Source organism: Ranitomeya variabilis, chromosome 3 (assembly GCF_051348905.1).
Source record: "Ranitomeya variabilis isolate aRanVar5 chromosome 3, aRanVar5.hap1, whole genome shotgun sequence".
Taxonomy (NCBI): Eukaryota; Metazoa; Chordata; class Amphibia; order Anura; family Dendrobatidae; genus Ranitomeya; species Ranitomeya variabilis.
Genome location: NC_135234.1, coordinates 31,297,376 through 31,318,528, shown reverse-complemented (window position 1 = coordinate 31,318,528; position 21,153 = coordinate 31,297,376). Strand labels below are relative to the sequence as shown.

Below are 21,153 nucleotides of genomic sequence, written 5' to 3'. Positions count from 1 at the left end.
AAATCAAAAGCAAAAGCATAATAAATCATTATGATTATAGGTGATACACATCTGCGTCCCCTAACTCTGATATAAAGACGTTAGCTGCATTCTCAGTAAACTGCAAAATGATAATTACATTCAAAATCTGTATAAATTTCTTCAGCTTAAAAATAAAATCACGGACACCCTACACTTTTTTTTATGGGCAAGGCAAAAAGTGCCCTATTGTTTATGGACTATCCTGGACGGATGGCAACCCTGCTCACCAGCTCCTAATGTCGGATCTCAACATAACTCGTGCTCCAGTTTAACTGCTATATACAGTACAGACCAAACGTTTGGACACCTTCTCATTTAAAGATTTTTCTGTATTTTCATGACTATGTAAACAAAGTGGTTTTCACTGTATATGGGGGCACTCTGCGGTTTGCACTGTATATGGGGGCACTCTGCGGTTTGGGGGGAGGTGCTGTATATCTGGGTGCTGGTCTGGGGGTAATACTATTCTCTGACGTCTCCCTGGAATCAGCTCTTCTCACTCTCCACAAGCAGCAGCCGCAGATTCCTCCTCTGCTCACCAGGCGGCCGCACTGCTCCCTCCCCGCCGCCAGGTGGCGCTGCAGCCTCCGAGACTCCAGGTGACGGGACAGAGAGCGCGGGCGGGAAAGTGTCTGCAGTCAAACCTCAGGCGGAGAGGTAAGAACCGCGCTCTCCCGGCACCGGGCAGGGACATGGAGGGATGTAGTGTGCGGGGATCACCGGGCAGCGCTGTTTGTGTACTATAGAGAGAGATATACATGTATGTGAGGAGATATATAATGTGTGTATATATACACTTATGTGAGGAGATGTGTGTATGTAATAAGTATATAAACACAATGTATGTGAGGAGCTATATATTATGTATGTATGTGTGTATGTATGTATGTATATGTATGTATGTATATATATATATATATATATATATATATAAATATATATATATATATATATATATATATATATATATATATATATAAATTTGTGTGTTTTCCTCCCTGACTGCAGCACTGTCACCTCTTCCTCCTGTAAATTACACCATGGACTACAACTCCCAGCCTCCTCCTGCTCAGAGTAATGTTGGCTGATCAGTTGCTGCGTTTTATCCATCAGGACGACTAATCCTATTTTTTGACATAACATTTCCATAGATTTACATAGGACTGCAGGGAATCACTATTTAACCCCTTCCCGCTGCAACCAATTTAGTTAACCCCCCCCCCTCATTTCTTCCAAAAGTCAAAACTTTATCCCCCCCTCAATGTGAGGACTAAGATGGCAGCTGACGTCCTTTCAGCACACTCCTTCAGTAATGACGACCCATGTGATCTCCCACACCTGCGATGGCGCCATGTAGACGCAGCTGTCGGTGATCGCCAGTAAATAACCGGCTGAGATCAGAGCAGGCAGGCGCCGGCTGTGTCACGCTATTGGCGTCCCCCCCGGGCTTGATGCGCACTGGTACCAGGCGTGTGCCGTATTAGTTATGTCATGAGATTACAGGGCTGCTCTGATTCTGGGGGGAAATAATACTGCTCCCCGTCTGTTATACCTGTGCGCGCTGCTGTGGAGCCCTGCACTGGCGGGATGTCAATCACTCGCTCCTCCAGTCACCTGAACGCTGCAGCCAATCCATTGCTTTAGCAGCTCCTGTCCACCTCTAGTTACTGCAGATCTCCTGTGTGGCTGCACTGAATTCCCGGGGGCTGACGGGAGACCATCATGTCCTTTGTTATTTTAAAAACATTAATGCCTAACTTTTTTTTTTTTCATGGAAGCCCCGTTAATTATATTTCAAAAATCCAAAATTTATGACATAAAGGTGGTGGCAACCTGTGGCCTCCAGAAATGCTGCTGACCTGCAGATATACGAGTAATCTGCAGGGTAATAGGCATAAACCCTGTGCACACAGTTATCTAGAGCAGCAGCTGCAGGGAGAAAATGAAGTTATATCCTCCCTGACGCCGCTGCTCGTGGGGAGGGATTACAGCCGCCATCGCGTGTAGTGATCAGATGTGAGCAGCTGCAGGGAGAAAATAAAGTTACATCTTCCGTGCCGCTGCTCGCATGGAGGGATTGCAGCTGCCATCGCGTGTAGTGATCAGATGTCAGCAGCTGCAGGGAGAAAATGAAGTTATATCCTCCCTGACGCCGCTGCTCGTGGGGAGGGATTACAGCCGCCATCGCGTGTAGTGAGCAGCTGCAGGGAGAAAATAAAGTTACATCCTCCGTGCTGCTGCTCGCAGGCAGGGATTACAGCTGCCATCACGTGTAGTGATTAGATGTGAGCAGCTGCAGGGAGAAAATGAAGTTATATCCTCCATGACGCCGCTGCTCGTGGGGAGGGACTACAGCCGCCATCGTGTGTAGTGACCGGATGCAGATAATATTTTGATGTGGACATGCTACTATTTATTTTATCACTAAAGATACTGAGAGCTGTGGTGATTCAGGATATATCTGATGCTCTGTGACTCGAGACATTGTCACTCAATTGTTAAAATGTATCCGTGTCCAGTCCACAGTGCAACAACGTAATCGAGAGCATGCTCATTCACCAACAGCAAAGAGAGTCTAGTTAAGCAGAAAGTTGTGGAATTCACAATTTCATTAAACTTGTGCGATGTTAGAACTTATGATTGGGTGCTGGAGGCAAAGTGCGATCTATTAGGGCTTGTGCAGACAAAAGTATTATTGGCCCAAGTGTGATCCGACAAAATATCAGATCTCGCCCGGATTAATGTTATTCTATGGGACCGTGCACATGTGCAATTTTTTCTTACCTCGGAGGAAAACATGGCTGCATGCCCGAGTCTGATCACTTATCCGGATTGCATTCGGCCATGCAAGTCAATGAGTGCGTGGGAAGCGTCGGACTGCACTCGGATGATTTCCACAGACTGACGCGATGGAGAAATTTATTTTTTTTACTCCATTTTCTGTTCATCTGAGAGAATTGGATCAAACTCTGTTCAGAGTGTCATTTTCATTATTGATCTTATTTTTTTCCGGCTGACAACAAATAAGCTCGTCCGCACCTTGCCTTTACGTGGAGAGATGATACGGATGTATAGACTTCCTATGAATCCGTATGCTGTGATCACAGAGTAGAAGACAAAGGGGCACAAAAAAGCTCAGAGCTTCTGTCCCACCATTTGAGCAACTTTTAGCACTTGGACCTTCCCCCCCCCACTGATCAGAAGTATGCCATGTCAGAAGGTTGTTAAAATTATATTTATTTACATAAATCGACTGGACTGGATGTGTGCAAAAACCAGTTCCCCAATCCATGAGATCCCCTTCTGCACCAATCTTCTACCCTGATGATGTCTTATAGACTTTGTGCTCGTACACGTATGATAAGTCTCAACTATTCAACTACCTCATGGATATTGGGCTGTTTCCTTTGACAGCAGTTTTTGGGAGATGCAAAGATCAGGCATATTGATTATATCCCCATGCCTAATGTTTTGTCCTTATGTGAAATAAGACAAAGCTTTTTGTTAGCTGCTTTCTCCCCATTAAGAACACGTGAATATTTCATGTGTAGTGGGGAGTGGTATGGCCGGTGGTGATCTGAGACGACCTTCACACAACAGAGCTTCTGTCCGAGCGCAGACCACGAATCCCACAAGGACCTCAGGTCTCTTGATCTAAACTCGCCATCAAAAGGTGGGGACAACTGCCGTCCTCATTTTCGGCAGAGGCTTATGGGGACTGGATCACATCGTATAGTTGCTAGTGATGAACGACCATGGTCGGGTGCTAACCGGGTGTCTGGCGTGCTCAAATAATATGTTCGAGTCCCCACATTCGTTCGACAGGCGCAACACATGCAGGGATTGCCTGTTTCTTAGACAATCCCTGCATGTGTGGCGACGGTCGTACAGCCATGAGACATGCAGCCGCGGGGACTCGAACATATTTTTTGAGCACACCGAAGCCTCTCGGTTGGCACACAAGCATAATCAGAAAACACCTTATCCCGGCACGTTCACTCATCACTTATAGTGACTTCTCGATTCGGGATCTGGTCTTCTGATAAGAGCACAGAAACTGCTAAAATAATTCAGAATTACCATATATGTTTAGCAATTTTTCATTTTATAGACATTTATTGCTGAGAGGGCCCATTTAGAACTAGCTGAATAAAAATTGATATGTCCCTATAATGCTCCCTGTGGTCCCACCATTAGTACTGGGTAGGGACCGAATGTGATAATTTTACAATATGGCTGAATCAATGACATTTTTGGATGGCCAGTTTGATAATCTGTTTGTTCTTTGTATCAAGAATGAAAGTCATCACGTGTGAAATTTCCTGGCACAACCGTGAGCCGGTTTACAGCGTGGATTTTCAGCATGGCAACAGCAAAATTAACAGACTGGCCTCCGCCGGGGTGGACACTGCAGTGCGGGTACGTTTATTGGGTGGGACGACGAATGCTGACGAAGACCACCAGAAGAAGGCAAATGGTTTCTCTTGGTGAACCGGGCAAAGTAGTTTACTCATCTTAACGGTGCCAGCGTCACAGTATATATTGTGGGTGATAATTTTCCTGAGTGGGTCTCACATCTGTACGACTTAATAATTTTTCTGCCCAATTGACTTTTTTCCAGCTATGGAAAGTGGAGAAAAATGAAAAGGGGAAAGCCATGGTTGAGTTCTTAGCCAGCCTCACCCGTCACACCAAGGCCGTCAACGTCGTGCGATTCTCTCCCAACGGGGAGGTTTTGGCATCGGGTGGAGATGGTAAGGTTTTCATTTACAGTTTGTCTACGGTCAGCACCGGGTGGATTGAAACAATCATTGGTTTCTTGAATGTAGCTAAAATTGTCAAAAGACCTAAATATGTTTTTTCAGTTCTGTTGCTTGTCTATTGTTCCCTGTTATCAGCAGGAGCAAAGCCGGCATTATCACTTTCTTTGTCTTTGATGGATTCCTTCGACTCTCCAGACTGTTATAGTGGTCAGGACTGTGGCACCAGAATGATTTTACCTATACGAGTAAAATGTTCGAGTTTGACGTTCATCACATGGGGATTTTCTTTTTGTTTGTTTGTTCTTGTTTTTTCCTCTCCTTCCAAATTTTGTTTTGGGGGGTTTATTTTCCAAGTTCACTATATAATGAAACTGACCTGGTAATATACTTCTCCAGATTGGTACGATTGCATAGATATCAAACATGTATAGCTTTGGTTTGTTTTTTGTTTTTGTTTTTTTAAATCGGAAACTGTAAAAAAAAACCAAATGCTTGTGTCACCGTTTTTTGAGACCCGTAATGTTTTCAATTTTCGATATATGGGTTTGGGTGAGAGCTTATTTTTTGGCAACCTGAGCTGACTTTTTTACTGATACAATGTTTTGATCGCTGTTTATTACAATGTGGTGATGGGGGGAAAAAAAAACCTATTTTGGCCTCCCTCACACAAACACCCCCCCCCCCCCCCCCCAACAACATCATGACCTTAACAGATTCATTTATTATAGATTTTTGCTCAGACTTTTACGGTCGCAGGAATACCAAATGTGTATTTTTAATTTTTCATTGCTTTATTTTTAATTTAGCAAAATTGGAGGTATTTGAACATTTAGTTTTTTACTTTTTTTTTTTTTTTTTTTTCTTCCTCTTCACTTTTTCTTGTATTTCATAGTCCCCTTAGGGAACTTGCAGCCACAATCATCTGCATCAGTGCTGCTGTATATAGTGAAAATCACGATCTCCTATGAACGCCAGCCACAGGTCGGTGTTTGCAGGAGGATCGTAATGAAAGGCACGAGGGTCATCAGCAGACCCCCCAGCTGTCATTACAACCCATCAGCGCCTCGTGATCACATATCATGTGCGGAGAAAGATGTGAGCTTGGCTTGTGAGTCCCCATCAAAGGCAGAGACATGACGTATGACTTAAGTTTACATCATATGTCGTGATGGGATTAAAAATGTTTGCGTAGGGACTAGATTTCTTAAAACTGTCCTATACTTGAGCTACAAACTGCCCTGAATTTCCAGGTAATCGAGGGTTCTGGTTTCCAAGTTCAGTCAGATGTTTTGGGTTCCTGATAACTGGAATATGTTTTCCTTTTATTGCGCAGATGCCGTCATCTTATTATGGAAACTCAGCGAAAGCAAAGAACTGGAATCCACTCCTTTATCCACTCCTTTTAATGACGAAGAAGAAACTGAGCTGAACAAGGAAAACTGGACTGTCTTTAAGTCTCTAAGGTATCTGGTTTTAGGGCAGCATCCAATTATCAATGTCTTTTGCTAGAGTTGAGCAAAAAAAAAAAAAAAGGATTTGTACAACACTGATCCGATGTCCTCATCTAGCACTCGAATGCCGGTGTCCTGGACACTTCCTATGATTTTTAAGCCCCCCTCAATGTCATAATGATGTTGTGTGATAAAATCTATCGTGACATCATGACTTTGCAGGAGTCTAAATATCAGAAGTCGCATCCTCCTCTCTGCGTCTCCATCTGAAATCGGAGTTAGGTTGGGCAAATAAATATTTTATTATATTGTTTTGAACACTATCCTATATGTGTGGGGCAGCTCGGTAGCTCAGTGGTTAGCCTTGTATGTTCTCTCCGTGTTTGTGTGGGTTTCCCCCGGGTTCTCCGGTTTCCTCCCACATTTCAAAGACATACTGATAGGGAATTTAGATTGTGAGCTGTGGGGGCGGGGATGATAATGTGTGCAAACTGTAAAGCGCTGCAGAAAATGTTAGCACTGTATAAAAACAAAGATTATTATCTGTGTTATGAATTGTTTATTAGCCCTTAGTTGCTAGAAAATATATTGAGTTTTCTTTCAACCTTCCCGCGTTTTTATGTTGGCAGACAACCACCGGAAAGGCAAAATCTAAATATTTATTTTTGCATTTTTGCAGGGGTCACTTGGAAGATGTGTACGACATTAGCTGGACGCAGGACAGCAACTTCATGGTGTCTGCATCTGTGGATAATTCAGCAATTATGTGGGATATAGTTAAAGGTGGGGTTACATTTGCCTTTTGCTATTTTGTATTTTTAAATAGATTTTAAACATCTCAAACAATTCTTCCGGGTTATCGTCGCCACCCATGAAACTTTTTTTTTTCTTAATAATATGTAGGATAGACTATTAATTTGGGATTGGTTCTACGCAACAAGTAGAAGAGCTTGACATTCACTGTCTTGGGTATGTAGCTGTGTTAGGACTGCATTCGAGAAGCTGCAGGAATACACTGAGTTCTGCTGCCCCTTTGAATAACACATTGATTGCTGACCATAAAGGGGACGTCCACTGCTTTGTCATATTTTAAAAATGGAGTCATCGTATTGCAAAAATTCCATACTGCTGCTGGTATTCTCGACTCGTCTCCTGACTTCCTCTTGTGGTGAGTGGGAAGGTACATTGTCAGGTGACTGCTGCAGCCACTGATTGACTGCAGTGGTCCAAGTTCCTACAGAACCTTCAGAAGATGTTGTATAGCTCCTTCATAACTTGGCTGCAGGAGTCCCAGGATGACCCCTTCTTGCTGGAGAAAGTCAGAGACACCCCCTTAGTTTATGGCACTAAATAGGTATTTAGAATTAAATTTAGATTGACTTTAGTGCATCCCTTTAAGGATAGTCCATAAAGGGAAAATAATTTCCTCCATATTGACCCAAAAAAAACTGGTACAGATGAGCCCTTATCCTTATGTTACAACCCATTATGGGAGAGCCGCTCTTTACTTGATCACTGGGTATAGACGATGTAGAAGGATCTCTACTAGGGATGAGCGAACATACTCTGGTGCTAAGAGTATCTTCAGCGTGCTCAAAATATATGTTCGCGGCTGCATGTCTCGCTGCTATTCGACAACCTCAACTCATGCAAGGGATTGCCTAACAAACAGGCAATCCCTGCATGTGTTAACACCTGTTGAACAGCCACGAGACATGCAGCCGTCGGGACTCGAATAGTGATGAGCGAGTCTACTCGTTGCTCGGGTTTTCTCAAGCACGCTCGGGTGATCTCCCAAGTATTTGTGACTGCTCGGAGATTTAGTTTTCCTTGCCGCAGCTGCATGATTTGCAGCTACTAGACAGCTTGATTACATGTGGGGATTCCCTAGCAACCAGGCAACCTCCACATGTACTCAGGCTGGCTAGCAGCTGTATATCATGCAGCTGCATCAACAAAAACTAAATCTCCGAGCAGTCACAAACACTCGGAGACCACCCGAGCAACCATCACTCACTCATCACTAGACTCGGACATAGTATTCGAGCACACCAAAGACACTCGGTTAGCACCCGAGCATGGCGGATAACACCTTAACCCAGCACGCTCGCTCATCACTAATCTCTACAAGAATGTGTGAGCTGTGAAATAGTGTACATAGATTCTACAGCCTGCATGGATTTCACCCGTCAGTAAGTGGTATCCTCTGGAATAAGAGCGGGTGACTCGTCTATAATGTGAACTTCTCTCCTTTTTAGGTCAGAAAATCGGTATATTTAATGAGCATAAGAGCTACGTGCAGGGAGTCACCTGGGACCCTCTAGGACAGTACATCGCCACGCTGAGCTGTGACCGGTGAGACTTGCTACGTACTGTACTGTGAGCCTCATATCTTACTCCAGTCAGGAGTGACTGGAGTAAGGTTTCAGGCGTAAGGAACGCCGTCTCCCATCATGAATTTGACAAGCAGAAATGGCTATGCCCCCATCCCGCCCAAGCTCCTCCAGTTAGATGAAAATTACATTAAACCGTTAACTTACAAAACTTTTTTGAGCAGCCTCTTATTGCTAATTTTTTTTTCCCACTTTTCAAAGCTTTTTATGCCAGTTTTGTCATAAAAGCTTTGTTGAATCAGGGAAGCCAGTGCATATTTCATTATGGCAGAGGACTACATATCCCATAATCTTAGCTTTCTTATTGCAGCCGCAGAATTAATGGAGTAGAACTAGTTGGACTTTATAGGAACTGGATGAAAAGTTTTAGGGCCCACTTCATTATTGCATTTACAGGCTATTTTTCTTTATTTTTTAGCCTGTTTTTCTTTTGCCACAAATGTCTCTTAATTTACTCCTTTTTTCTTATTTTGCTGTATTTCTTTTATGTTTTCAGAATTTGTAGTTTTCAGATGTTTTGGGCCGATTTTATCAATTGTGACTTATTAAAGGGAACCTGTCACCCCCAAAATCAATGGTGAGGTAAGCTCACTGTCATCAGGGGCTTATCTACAGCATTCTGTAGATAAGCCGCCGATGTTACCTGAAAGAGGAGAAAAAGACATTAGATTATACTCACCCAGTGCACACAATGCGGATTTTGCTGTGGATCCGCAGCAGTTTCCCATGAGTTTACAGTACAATGTAAAACTATGGGAAACCGAAAAAGCTGTGCCCATGCTGTGGAAAAAAAAAACACGTGGAAACGCAGCGGTTTACATTCCGCAGCATGTCAATTCTTTGTGCGGAATCCGCAGCGGTTTTACACCTGCTCCATAATGTAAAACCGCAGTGGAATCCGCACAAAAACCACGGTAAATCCGCTATGAATCGGACTGCTAGCCACGAACATCTGTAAGGATATGGAAGTAATTTAACCCTTTAAGGATTCAGACACTTTTTCTTTATGTTTACTGATCTATATCACTTTAAATCTATAAAAAAAAAAAAAAATTTGGTGATTTTACGAAGATCTGTGCATGCAGCCGTATAGATACTGTAAGTGCCATTTGTGGACTGTTTGGAGTCTCCGTGGCATTTCTGTCACATTTAATGGCAGGAATGATGCAATTTATGAGCGAGAGCGGTTTACTTTATTAGTGCATGTTGTACTTCTCTGATAATTCACAATTAATAAAACTAACATTCTGCAAGTTTAGACTTGTATTGAAATATACAACCAGTTTATATTGTGTGCGCAGAGTGATGAGAGTCTACAGGACCGAAACCAAGAGAGTCGCCTTCAACGTCAGCAAGATGATGTCCGCTATCCCCACTCCTGAGGGAGAGGTACGCTAATCATTTTTATTTTTTAGTGAACGTTGTTTCTCCGCTATGTTTTAATAGAGATTTGTGAATCTATAATTTAGGCTCTGAAATTTATGAATTTTTCTCACTTGCAGGCTAAAACATACCGGATGTATCATGATGATAGTATGAAATCTTTCTTTAGGAGGCTGACTTTCACACCTGATGGGTCTCTCCTCCTCACCCCAGGTTTGTTTCTTCAAACTATTCCTTTGCGAAGATTTGTATATTCTTTGCCCTGCAGAGTCTATCAGTAGATTTTACATTGTAAGCTGCATACCTTAGTAAATAGAACCATTAGACCTGATGTGTCTGATATATTTGGCGTGAAAGTCAATGTTACACTGGAAATATAAATCCTGTTTAAACATTTGAGTGCAGCAACAGACTGGAAGAGCTCAAGACCAAGTGTATTCATGAGCTTAACTCAATCTGCTCCTCAGCGTCCATCCTCCCTGATGTTTCTGAAGCTGCACCCACATATCCTGATTGGCTGCTCCTCAGCGTCTCTCCTCCCTGATGTTGCTAGATCTGCACCCACATATCCTGATTGGCTGCTCCTCAGCGTCCCTCCTCTCTGCTATTGCTGAATCTGCACCCGCATATCATTGGCTGCTCCTCAGTGTCCCTCCTCTCTGCTATTGCTGAATCTGCACCCGCATATCCTCATTGGCTGCTCCTCAGTGTCCTCCCTGCTGCTGTAATCCCACACAGCTCAGTAGACTCTGCAGCTAGACGTCAGGCATGGAGAGGGGAGACTGCATACACTTGCACTCATGAGCTCTCCGCAGCTGAGAGCTATTAATGTCTGCAGCTTGTATTGGGAAATCTGCTTACAGTCCCTCCACAGGTGACAAATGCTAGATTGATCAGTCACTGTCCTCTGGGACCCACAGTTATTGCCTACTGGAATGCAGCGGTGGTCTTGTATGCAAGTGTTACAGACGTTTCTAACCCTAATGCTTGTTGTGATTTCCCAATCTTAAGCTGGATTTGTGGAGGTCGGAGAGTCGCTTGTTAACACAACATACGTGTTCTCTAGGAAGGGTCTGAAGAGGTAAGTGCTCGACTATTAAATGTACAATTTACTAAAGTTATATATTGTCCATGAACAGTCTACTGATGGTCAGGAGGAAGTTCCTGCTACTGATGAGCGTGGGCCTGGGATCTCTGCCTCCAGCTTCTGCATTCTGATTGAAGTTACAAGGGAATTCAGGGACAGGGGATTCCGCAAACTCTTAGACAGTGATGCAAATTTTAAATATCTGATAATAACCCTGAGGCTATGTGCACACGTTGCGGATTTTGCTGCGAATCCGCAGCAGCTTTCCATTCGTTTACAGTACAATGTAAACCTATTGAAAACACAATCCGCAGTGCCCATGCTGCGGAAAAAACCGCGCGGAAACACTGCGGGTTACATTCCGCAGCAGGTCAATTCTTTGTGCGGATTCCGCAGCGGTTTACACCTGCTCCATAATAGGAATCCGCAGGTGTAAAACCGCAGATGGAATACACAAAATCCACATAAAAACCACGGTAAATCCGCAGGTAAAAAATCTGCAGTGCCTTTTACCTGTGGATTTCTGAAATCCGCTGCGGAAAAATCCGCAGAGCTCCTTTCTACGTGTGCACATACCCTGACATTAATGGCAGGGATTCTTTTTTTTTTTTCTCCCTCTATTGGTCATTTAAGAAAATTGTGTAACTGATCTAAGTTAAGAAGTTAAGACAACCAAAAATAATATATCTATAAATTTAATGCATTTTTTCTATCGATGTCATTTTAATTATTTTTATTAATTACAATTTATGTATAATATGTTTTCAGGCCCATAGCTCATCTCCCGTGCCCAGGAAAGGCCACACTTGCTGTTCGATGTTGCCCTGTCTTCTTTGAGTTAAGAGCGACGGCTAAAGGTGACGTATCGTAATCCTCACATTTGTGTTGTGCTTGAATTAATACACTATTCAGGATATATCAGTGACATGAAAGCAGCGGTGGGTTTCTTCTAAACCCAGGACTGGGAGTTACCATATGTTTTTTTTTTTTTTTTTAAATTATTTAACACATGCAGGCAAACCTTGGCTTAGGAACATCCAACTTATGTGCTACTCATAGATAAGAATTTCAGGTTTTTGAAACAAAGCAAATACTCAGCGCTCACCTGTTCAGCCACTTTGGTCCTCGCGGCCCTCCTTCGCGGCCGTTCTGCTTCCGCTCCTCGAGGCCCTCCTTCCCGGCCGTTCCGCTTCCGCTCCTCACGGCCCTCCTTCCCGGCCGTTCCACTCCTCGCGGCCCTCCTTCCCGGCCTTTCTGCTTCCGCTCCTCGCGGCCCTCCTTCCCGCCGTTCTGCTTCCGCTCCTCGCGGCCCTCCTTCCCGGCCGTTCCGCTTCCGCTCCTCACGGCCCTCCTTCCCGGCCGTTCCGCTCCTCGCGGCCCTCCTTCCCGGCCGTTTCGCGTCCGCTCCTCGCGGCCCTCCTTCCCGGCCGTTCCGCTTCCGCTCCTCACGGCCCTCCTTCCCGGCCGTTCCGCTCCTCGCGGCCCTCCTTCCCGGCCGTTCTGCATCCGCTCCTCGCGGCCCTCCTTCCCGGCCGTTCTGCATCCGCTCCTCGCGGCCCTCCTTCCCGGCCGTTCTGCATCCGCTCCTCGCAGCCCTCCTTCCCGGCCGTTCTGCATCCGCTCCTCGCGGCCCTCCTTCCCGGCCGTTCTGCATCCGCTCCTCGCGGCCCTCCTTCCCGGCCGTTCTGCATCCGCTCCTCGCGGCCCTCCTTCCCGGCCGTTCTGCATCCGCTCCTCGCGGCCCTCCTTCCTGGCCGTTCTGCATCCGCTCCTCGCGGCCCTCCTTCCCGGCCGTTCTGCATCCGCTCCTCGCGGCCCTCCTTCCCGGCCGTTCTGCATCCGCTCCTCGCGGCCCTCCTTCCCGGCCGTTCTGCATCCGCTCCTCGCGGCCCTCCTTCCCGGCCGTTCTGCATCCGCTCCTCGCGGCCCTCCTTCCCGGCCGTTCTGCATCCGCTCCTCGCGGCCCTCCTTCCTGGCCGTTCTGCATCCGCTCCTCGCGGCCCTCCTTCCCGGCCGTTCTGCTTCCGCTCCAAGCGGCCCTCCTTCCCAGCCGTTCCGCTCCTCGCGGCCGCCCTTCCCGGCCGTCCCGCTCCTCGCGGCCCTCCTTCCCGGCCGTTCTGCTCCTCGCTGCACGCCTACCCATACCGCTTACCGCACTCCTTCCTGTCTCCTTTTACTTTTTCATGCTCCGTATCGCTGATCTCTTCCTTATAGGCTAGGACTACCGGTTACATCCATGCCCTGGAAGTCACTGCACATTATAAGGGTATGTGCACACGTTGCAGAGTTTGCTGCGGATTTGCAGCTGTTTTCCATGAGTTTACAGTACCATGTAAACCTATGGAAAACAAAATCCGCAGTGCACATGCTGCGGAAAATACCGTGCGGAAACGCTGCATTGTTTATTCCGCAGCATGTTCATTGTTTGTGCAGATTCCACAGCGGTTTACACCTGCTCCATAATAGGAATCCGCAGGTGGAATCCGCACAAAAACCGCTGGAAATCCGCAGATAAAACACAGTGCTTTTTACCTGCGGATTTCTCAAAACAGGTGCGGAAAAATCCGCAGAGGTTACTTATACGTGTTGACATACCCTAAGGGCGCAACAACATCGCTACCTTGTAACACACATTGACTTTCAGGGCGTGAATATGCTCAGAAGTTCTGGCCTATAGTGACTAGGCCAGGGATACACCACTGTACGACAGAATAAAGAGGAAAAGACAGCATGAAACGCGCAGAGGGGCGGCCTGAGAAGTCAGCGAGGAGGTGAACATTCGGTGGTGTCCTCCATAATATACATGTATCGTAGCGAGAGAGAATAGTGCAGTAGATGGTATTCCATCTGGCCCATGAGCACGTTTAGCACTTCTATATAATGAGAACACGGCCTTTTTCTACAGGTCCTCGTGTAAATATTCATGGCGCTGTGTGTTGCTATTATTGCTCTGGACAGATATTTTACTGTGACCAGAAGAGCTGGGTTTGTAGCTTTCTGTTCTGGCGAATAGAGGGGGATTCTGACCTAATGAAGGAGGATTTGTCCTTTTCCAGATGCTAACGGAGAGGTTCCCCAGCAGAGTCTGGTCTCACTGCCTTACCGCATGGTGTTCGCCGTTGCCTCAGAAGACGCTGTGATTTTCTACGACACGCAGCAGCTTTTCCCCTTTGGTTACATTTCCAATGTGCATTATCACACCCTGAGCGACATATCCTGGTAAGATCGTAGCATCCTACATGGAAGCTTCTAGGACTATGCTAAAAGTAATTTATCGATGCTCCCCAAACTCGCCTTGTTGCATGCTCAGCAGATTTCCGTCATGCTAATGCCGGGGAATGAAGACGCTTTAGATGCCGTTAGTGACTGTGACCCCCTCTCTGTAAACCCCTGTAGTTTTGTGCAAAAAAAAACCCCCAAAAGTAACAGCTGTCCACGATATCGCCATTAAGACTACTCATTATTCTGTTTTGTTTCTTTTTTGTTACGTGGCAGGTCCAGCGATGGATCGTTCCTGTCCATCTCCTCCACCGACGGCTACTGCTCATTTGTATCTTTTGATGACGGAGAACTCGGAGTTCCACTGAAAGAGAAACCTGCGTTAGTGTTAAGTACTCCTTCTGCCTCAGAAAAGAAGGTCCGGAGATCACAAGGCAGGAAGGTATCATCCCCGATATCACGAGCGGGCGAGCAGTCTAATCCGTCCACTCCTATGCAAAGCAAACAGTCTTCCTCCAAAAATCCCACAACACCGCTGGCAATAAACATTATCCCTGCGACCCCCACATCTGAGGAAAGGAAGGCATCTCAAAATAAAGCTGGTCAGACTAGAAGAATTACCCTGAACACCCTGGAAGCCTGGAGCAAGCCCACCACACCCAGCCCCAGGTGAGGGCCTCTGAGTGATCCATACAGGTGGCCGCATCTTACATGTCCGCACGACCAGAATACGAGACTTCTGTCACTACTTGTTCTTTTTTTTTTGCTCCTCTCATTGATTATTTTTTTTCCCTCCTTAGGAGAATTAATCTGATTCCTGTAAAGACAAATTCACCAAACGTAGAGCAGACCCCTCCGGAGTCCCCCAGGCCCAGCCGACTGGAGCCCGGTAGCAGTGGTGAGTAATACCGGCTTATGAATTAATATTCCACACCACCTCCATAATAATATGGACATCAGACACGGAAGTGCAGACAGAAGGGTCTCGATCGTCAAGTTTTCATCCCAGTCCATGAATTGATAGCGGTTATAGAAACACATGGACCAATCCGCTGCAGCTTCAGTTTGGGTTAAATCCGTGTGTTTTTGCCTCGTTTTTGATTTGTTTCATACTTTCTCCCTTTCATTAGTAAGGGTGAAATCTGTAGCAAAAACGCTGAAAGAATTGACATAAAGAATTTCGTTTTCAAGGAAAAAATAAGCAATGTGTTCATGAGACTTCAGGAGTCGTATTCACTTTGTAGGAATCCGGAAACCCTTTAGGATAAGTATACCAGTCCAAAAGCAACAAGGTGACCCGAATCCTGTTGACTTACCACTCTGTCAAGCCTTAAGTGAACGAGGGAAGAGATAGGATCCAACTTTGATGTAGTTAAAATTGTCAGGGAAAGTGAAGGGGATAAGGATGCACGGCCGTATACAAACCTGGTGGTGGTGGGCTTATGCAAGTTTGATCAAAACTGTAAACTAAGCAGCTCAGTTCTTGTACATGTACAGCTAGGCTCAGACTGTCCCACAGGAGAGCAGGAGGATCCTCCGGTGGGCCCACCTTGCATTGATGGGCTTTTCACACCACCAATATGAGAAGTAGATGGCTCAAAACTTGTTTCACAACGTACAGACAAGGGCATAATATCAACATTTAACAAACTACCCCGTTTATTATTGCATAGAAATATAGGCACGTTTTTCAGAGAGGGTAATGTGATATTTACATGTTACTGATGGTCCCTCGGCACCCGAATCCATCACAGTGTACAGCAGTTACCCACCTAAAATCACAATCCATATAACTGGGGACTGCTCACATATCAGATTTACCACCAAGATTTGCAGAGGAGACCACACAAAAAAATTGTGTGTATATATATATTTTTAAGGTCCTACAATTCTGAGCAGATTGTTGTGGGGGTCCGCTTCATAACACTCCCACCGGTTGCTCCTTGGAAGCGGAGTACAGATTCAGTAGAAGGCCTTTCTTTTGCATCCGTACTCCGCTGTGAGTGCCGCTCTCCTGGGCTGATCTTTTCTAAATACCAAGATTTATTTTCTCCAGATGACCCCATCCGATTGATATTTTTTTCCCCATTTCCTGACCACTGTAACAATGGATCCCCTCCTCACTTGGTTTATTTTTACATTTAAAATACTTTTTTTTTTTTTTTTGCCTTTCAGAAAACTCACCGGTTCAAGACTCCAGCTGTAAACCCCCAGAGTCAAAGCGACTGAAAACTGAGTCCACGTGCAGTGTGAAAGATGATGAAACTCCCGGCACCAGCGCGGATCCAGCAAAGTAGGAAAGTCTCACTGGAATTGTGACTGTCTTGTCTGCGCGCTCCTCCGCGATCAGTGCAGGACGGATATCCGACGGATACTTACACATCAGTGGACGCTCGGCCATCAACTATAGACTTTGTCCATTTTCACACTGTCTCTCTCAGGTCACCCACATATGTCTGAGACGGATTTTCCTACAACTTGCTTAACCCTTTCTCGTTGTCATTTCTCGATATCTTTCGATGCAGCTTTGAGAAAGTGACGATAAAACACAGTGAAATACTGCTTCTCCCTCCACAAACTCCAGCAGGTTAATAGAGATGTGCACCGCACTAGTATCAGACTTATTGCCCTATGTTTTATCTGTTGGTTGAAATATGTTACACAGAATTAAAGGGGTATTCCATCTCCACTTTCACTTTGTGAGGAGATTATCTGTGGTAATCGTCACCTCTCCTGTTATAATGGATAGGACAGCTGTAGAAAGGAGGAGCGGAGATGGAATATCCCTTTAAATTTCGAAGGATTGATCTCGCCAGTTTCAGGACTTCATATCTTGTCAATTACCAAGAATAACGACTTAAAGGAGAAGTATTTAAACAAAGAAAAAAAAGACTAGTGAAGTAGGTGGTGACATTCACCTGCATGAGTTTTGTCTGTGAAGCAGGTAGCATTGATTTATATTTCGGCACAATGGACGACAGACATGGCCGACGCTCTCCTGAGGTCGGAGCTCCACCAGTCTATCAACAGTGGCTACTTTATAACTTATTACTTACTGTAAATATCTGTTATCTGTAGCCACCACTAGAGGGAGCTGTCTGCATAGTGATATTGAGTTCAGTGTAGACACAGTGAGCTCCCCCTACTGGTGACTGTAGGTAGCTATAATACACACACAGTGGATTTGCAGCACTGTATCAGAAAAAGAAAACTGTAGATGTAAGATTAATCTGCAAGGATGTTTTTACAAAATATTAGAAAGTTGTCATCTGCTTTACATCCTGGCTTTTCAGGCCTGTGCGCATTTCATTGATTCTATTAACAGAACAGTGAGTTATCGCCTGTCCGCAGGACTTGCTCGGACTTTGTGATTTCCAAAAATGGGGCCTTTACAAAGTCAGTGGGTTTTTATCAAGTCTCATCCTAAAGCAGCGGAAAGTGACAATATAAGTCCTCCACTGTCACTTCACTGCGGAACCTCGGTCCCTGCAATGTAAAAGGTAAAACCAGAAAGAAATGGAAAGTTTGGATTTGCCAAAGAAGCACAGGAAAAAAAAATCTGCATTGAAAAATCCGTCCGTGTGAACGTATCCTTACAGTTCCCATGGCAGCTGCGCTATGTAAACATGGCCTGACTTGTCGTCTAGCCGATACTTTTCACATCCTGTGAGTTGGACCTTCCTGTTCTGATTGCAGTGTTAGTATTGTTATATAATTATATTTCTGCTTGTAACATTCACTGTCGTGTTTTGTACATTTTTCCTACACATGTTGTGTATTTTTGTGATTTCAGGCAGATTTTGTTACTTTGAATTCTAAAAATAAATATAATTAAACTTGTTGTTTTCATCATTGTGTTCACATAATCTGGGGAGGAAGGAGGCAAATGTGAGGATGCCGTGTCTGCACGATGCTCTATATACTGCAACGCATGGGACACATCCTCTATATACTACACCACATGAGACAGGTCCTCTATATACTGCATTGCATGGGACGCATCCTCTATATACTCTGCTGCTGCAGATTTGCTAATGCATAATGTACCTATTAAGGCTCATACTCATCTGCTGTAAAAATGGACGAGTGCAATCCCATAAAAAATTATTTGAATAGAAGATATATGTGTGATATACAGGGGTTGGATAAAATAATGGAAACACCTAACGTTTTGGCATCATAATCGTCGAACATGTGATAAACATGCAAACCGTGACATATGGTAATGTTTAGTAGTTGATTATTTGTGTTATGTGATATGTGTATGTAATTTAACTGTTTGTTTTGCATAATTGTAAGAACGTTGATGAGAACCTGATACCAATGGCAGACCTCAGATTTTCAAAGAGGCCAAATTGTTGGTGCTTGTATGGCAGGCGCTAGTGTAACAGAAAGTGCCCGAATGCTTGGCATGTTAAGAGGTACTGTCTCCAAAGTAATGACTGCGTTTGAAAGAGAAGGAAAAACGTCCGCAGCAAAGCACAGGTCCGGCCGAAAGTCCAAGTCAACTGAGAGAGACCATCGGAATCTAAAGCGAATTGTGAGAAGATCGCAAGACCACGGCTCCGAAAATGACTGCTGAGCTCAATGAACACCTACAGAACCCAGTTTCCACGAAAACTGTTAGTCGGGAGCTGCACAAATCTGGATTCTGCGGAAGAGCTGCAATTAGAAAACCGCTGCTCTCAATGACAAATGTTTCCAAGCGTTTAGAGTGGTGTAGAAACCTCCAGAATTGGTCCCTCGAGCAGTGGAAACGTGATATTCTCAGAGGAATCATCGTTTACCCTATTTCCGACCTCTGGCCGAGTGTACGTTTGGAGACAGCCGAAAGAATCATTCCATCCAGACTGCCTTCTCCCAACCGTAAAACATGGTGGAGGTTCTGTGATAATCTGGGGTGCTATTTAGTGGAGATCCGCCAGGCCAATGATATCCCTTCATGGAAGAATTAACAGCTGAGATTATTTAGGCATTTTGGGCGACCAAGTGCACCCAATGGTTCAAGCACTGTTCCCGTAGGGGAACGCCATCTTTCAGGATGATAATGCACCAATTCATACAGCTAGAATCGTTAAAGCATGGCACGAGGAACATTCTAATGAAGTTGAGCATCTCATCTGGCCCCCACAATCCCCAGACCTCAACATTATTGAGCATTTATGGTCGATTTTAGAGCTTCAAGTTAGACGTCGATTTCCGCCGCCATCGTCGCTCAAAGAACTGGAGGGTGTTTTAACTGCAGAATGGGCTAAAATTCCTTTGGAAACAATTCACACCTTGTATGAATCCATACCTCGGAGAATTGAGGCTGCAGTCGCCGCAAAAGGTGGACCTACACCATATTAAACTAACTTTTGTTGATGTTTCCAGGTGTTTCCATTATTTTGTCCAACCCCTGTATATGCATATTTATTTTGTGGGGGTTCCCTAAATTTTTAATGCCCAGCTGAGGGAAAGCTGACAGCTGCGGGCTGGAAGGGGGGTAATACCCTTGGAGATTCCTAGGCTATTGACATAGGCTTACAGCTGTATACTTAGCCTTTACTGGTTAAATAGGGGCTCTCTCCCCCCTCCCCCCAAAAAAAGAGGTGTTGTCCCCCTATAATAACCAGCAAAGGTTAAGCAGACAGCTGTGGGCTGATACTAATAGTCTAGGAGGGGGCCATGAATATTGGTCCCCCCCAGACTAAAAGCATCAGCTCTCAGCCACCCTAGACGCATCCATAAGATGCGGTGGCAAGTGCGGTAACAACGTTGAGGTTGATGTCAGCTGTTTTATGGTTGCTGACATCAAGCCCAAGGGTTATTAAATGAGGCGTCTATAAGATGCCCCAATTACTAACCCCATAGTCATATTGTAAAAAATACACAGTAAGAATAAAGTCTTTTAATTGAAAGAAAAACGGTAGTGATGAACGAACATGCTCATGTGCTAACAGAGTGCCTTCGGCGTACTTCAACAATACGTTCAAATCCTTGTGCCTGCATGTGTTGTGGCTGTCAAACAGCCATGGGGGCCTTGAACATATACGAGCATGCCAAAGACATTTGGTTAGTACCCGAGCATGCTCAGATAACACTTTGTTCGTGCACATTTGCTCATCACTAACGCAGACACCTTTACTTTAAACAAACATTCCCTGTCACTCTTTTTCCCATTTATTGCTATAAACTAAAAATACCATATTCCTCACCTGTCTGCTGAGAATCCCTATGCGCTGCTACATCTGGGTGGTTTGTTGAGCTTTGGCGTGATGCGACTGCTCAGCAAGCTGGCCAGAACTCACACCTACCATTGTAAAAAAAAAAGTTCTCACGCAGCAAGCCGTCACGTCAGTTAGGTGAAGGAGGGTTCATCAGCAATGAACTCCGGTGACTTCTCTCACATTAGCACTACACACTAATCACGCTCCTGTCTGTGGTCTGTGTAATGTGGCTGGCTTGCTGAGCAGTCACATTATGCCACCACTCAACAAACCACCCAGAAGTATCAGAGCTGAAGTTCTTCATAGGATAGCATCACATAGGGATTCTCAGCGGACAGGTGAGGAATATGGCGGTTTATTATTGTAATAAATGGGAAAAAGAAACATAAGGAGTATTTATTTAAAATAAAGGTGTCTGTCTTTACAAGGACTTTATTCTAACAGTGTATTTTTTTACAATATGAGTATAGGATTAGTAACGGGGGTGCCTTATAGACGCCTCTCCATTACTAACTCCTGGGCTTGATGTCAGCGGCCATAAAACAGCTGCTATCAACCCCAACCCAATTAATCCACTTGCCAAAGCACCAGAAACCGTGCATCTTATGGCTGCCATTTCTGAGGCGG

The 21,153-nt window shown here is 45.0% G+C and overlaps 1 protein-coding gene across 2 annotated transcripts; it reads left to right on the top strand.

Moving 5' to 3' along the window:
- The first annotated feature begins 498 nt into the window (after positions 1-498).
- CHAF1B (chromatin assembly factor 1 subunit B) lies at positions 499-18,164 on the top strand. Of its 2 annotated transcripts, none has more exons than XM_077293889.1 (14): positions 499-678; positions 4,317-4,440; positions 4,643-4,775; positions 6,118-6,247; positions 6,915-7,018; positions 8,494-8,590; positions 9,930-10,017; positions 10,131-10,224; positions 11,023-11,092; positions 11,867-11,955; positions 14,155-14,317; positions 14,594-14,986; positions 15,118-15,215; positions 16,493-18,164. In XM_077293889.1, exons 2-14 carry the CDS (start codon positions 4,318-4,320, stop codon positions 16,612-16,614), a joined length of 1,704 nt encoding a protein of 567 aa, XP_077150004.1. In that variant the 5' UTR covers positions 499-678; position 4,317; the 3' UTR covers positions 16,615-18,164. The 2 variants fall into 2 exon arrangements, with proteins under 2 accessions (XP_077150004.1, XP_077150005.1); XM_077293890.1 differs by lacking the exon at positions 499-678 and adding an exon at positions 689-781.
- Positions 18,165-21,153: the final 2,989 nt, after the last annotated feature.

Bases quoted from the DNA above. Each gene is read 5' to 3' on its own strand.
- CHAF1B (XM_077293889.1), top strand. From the start codon at position 4,318: ATGAAAGTCATCACGTGTGAAATTTCCTGGCACAACCGTGAGCCGGTT. The intron at 7,019-8,493 runs GTGGGGTTACAT...TCTCCTTTTTAG, and splicing joins TATGTGGGATATAGTTAAAG to GTCAGAAAATCGGTATATTT. The intron at 8,591-9,929 runs GTGAGACTTGCT...TTGTGTGCGCAG, and splicing joins GCCACGCTGAGCTGTGACCG to AGTGATGAGAGTCTACAGGA.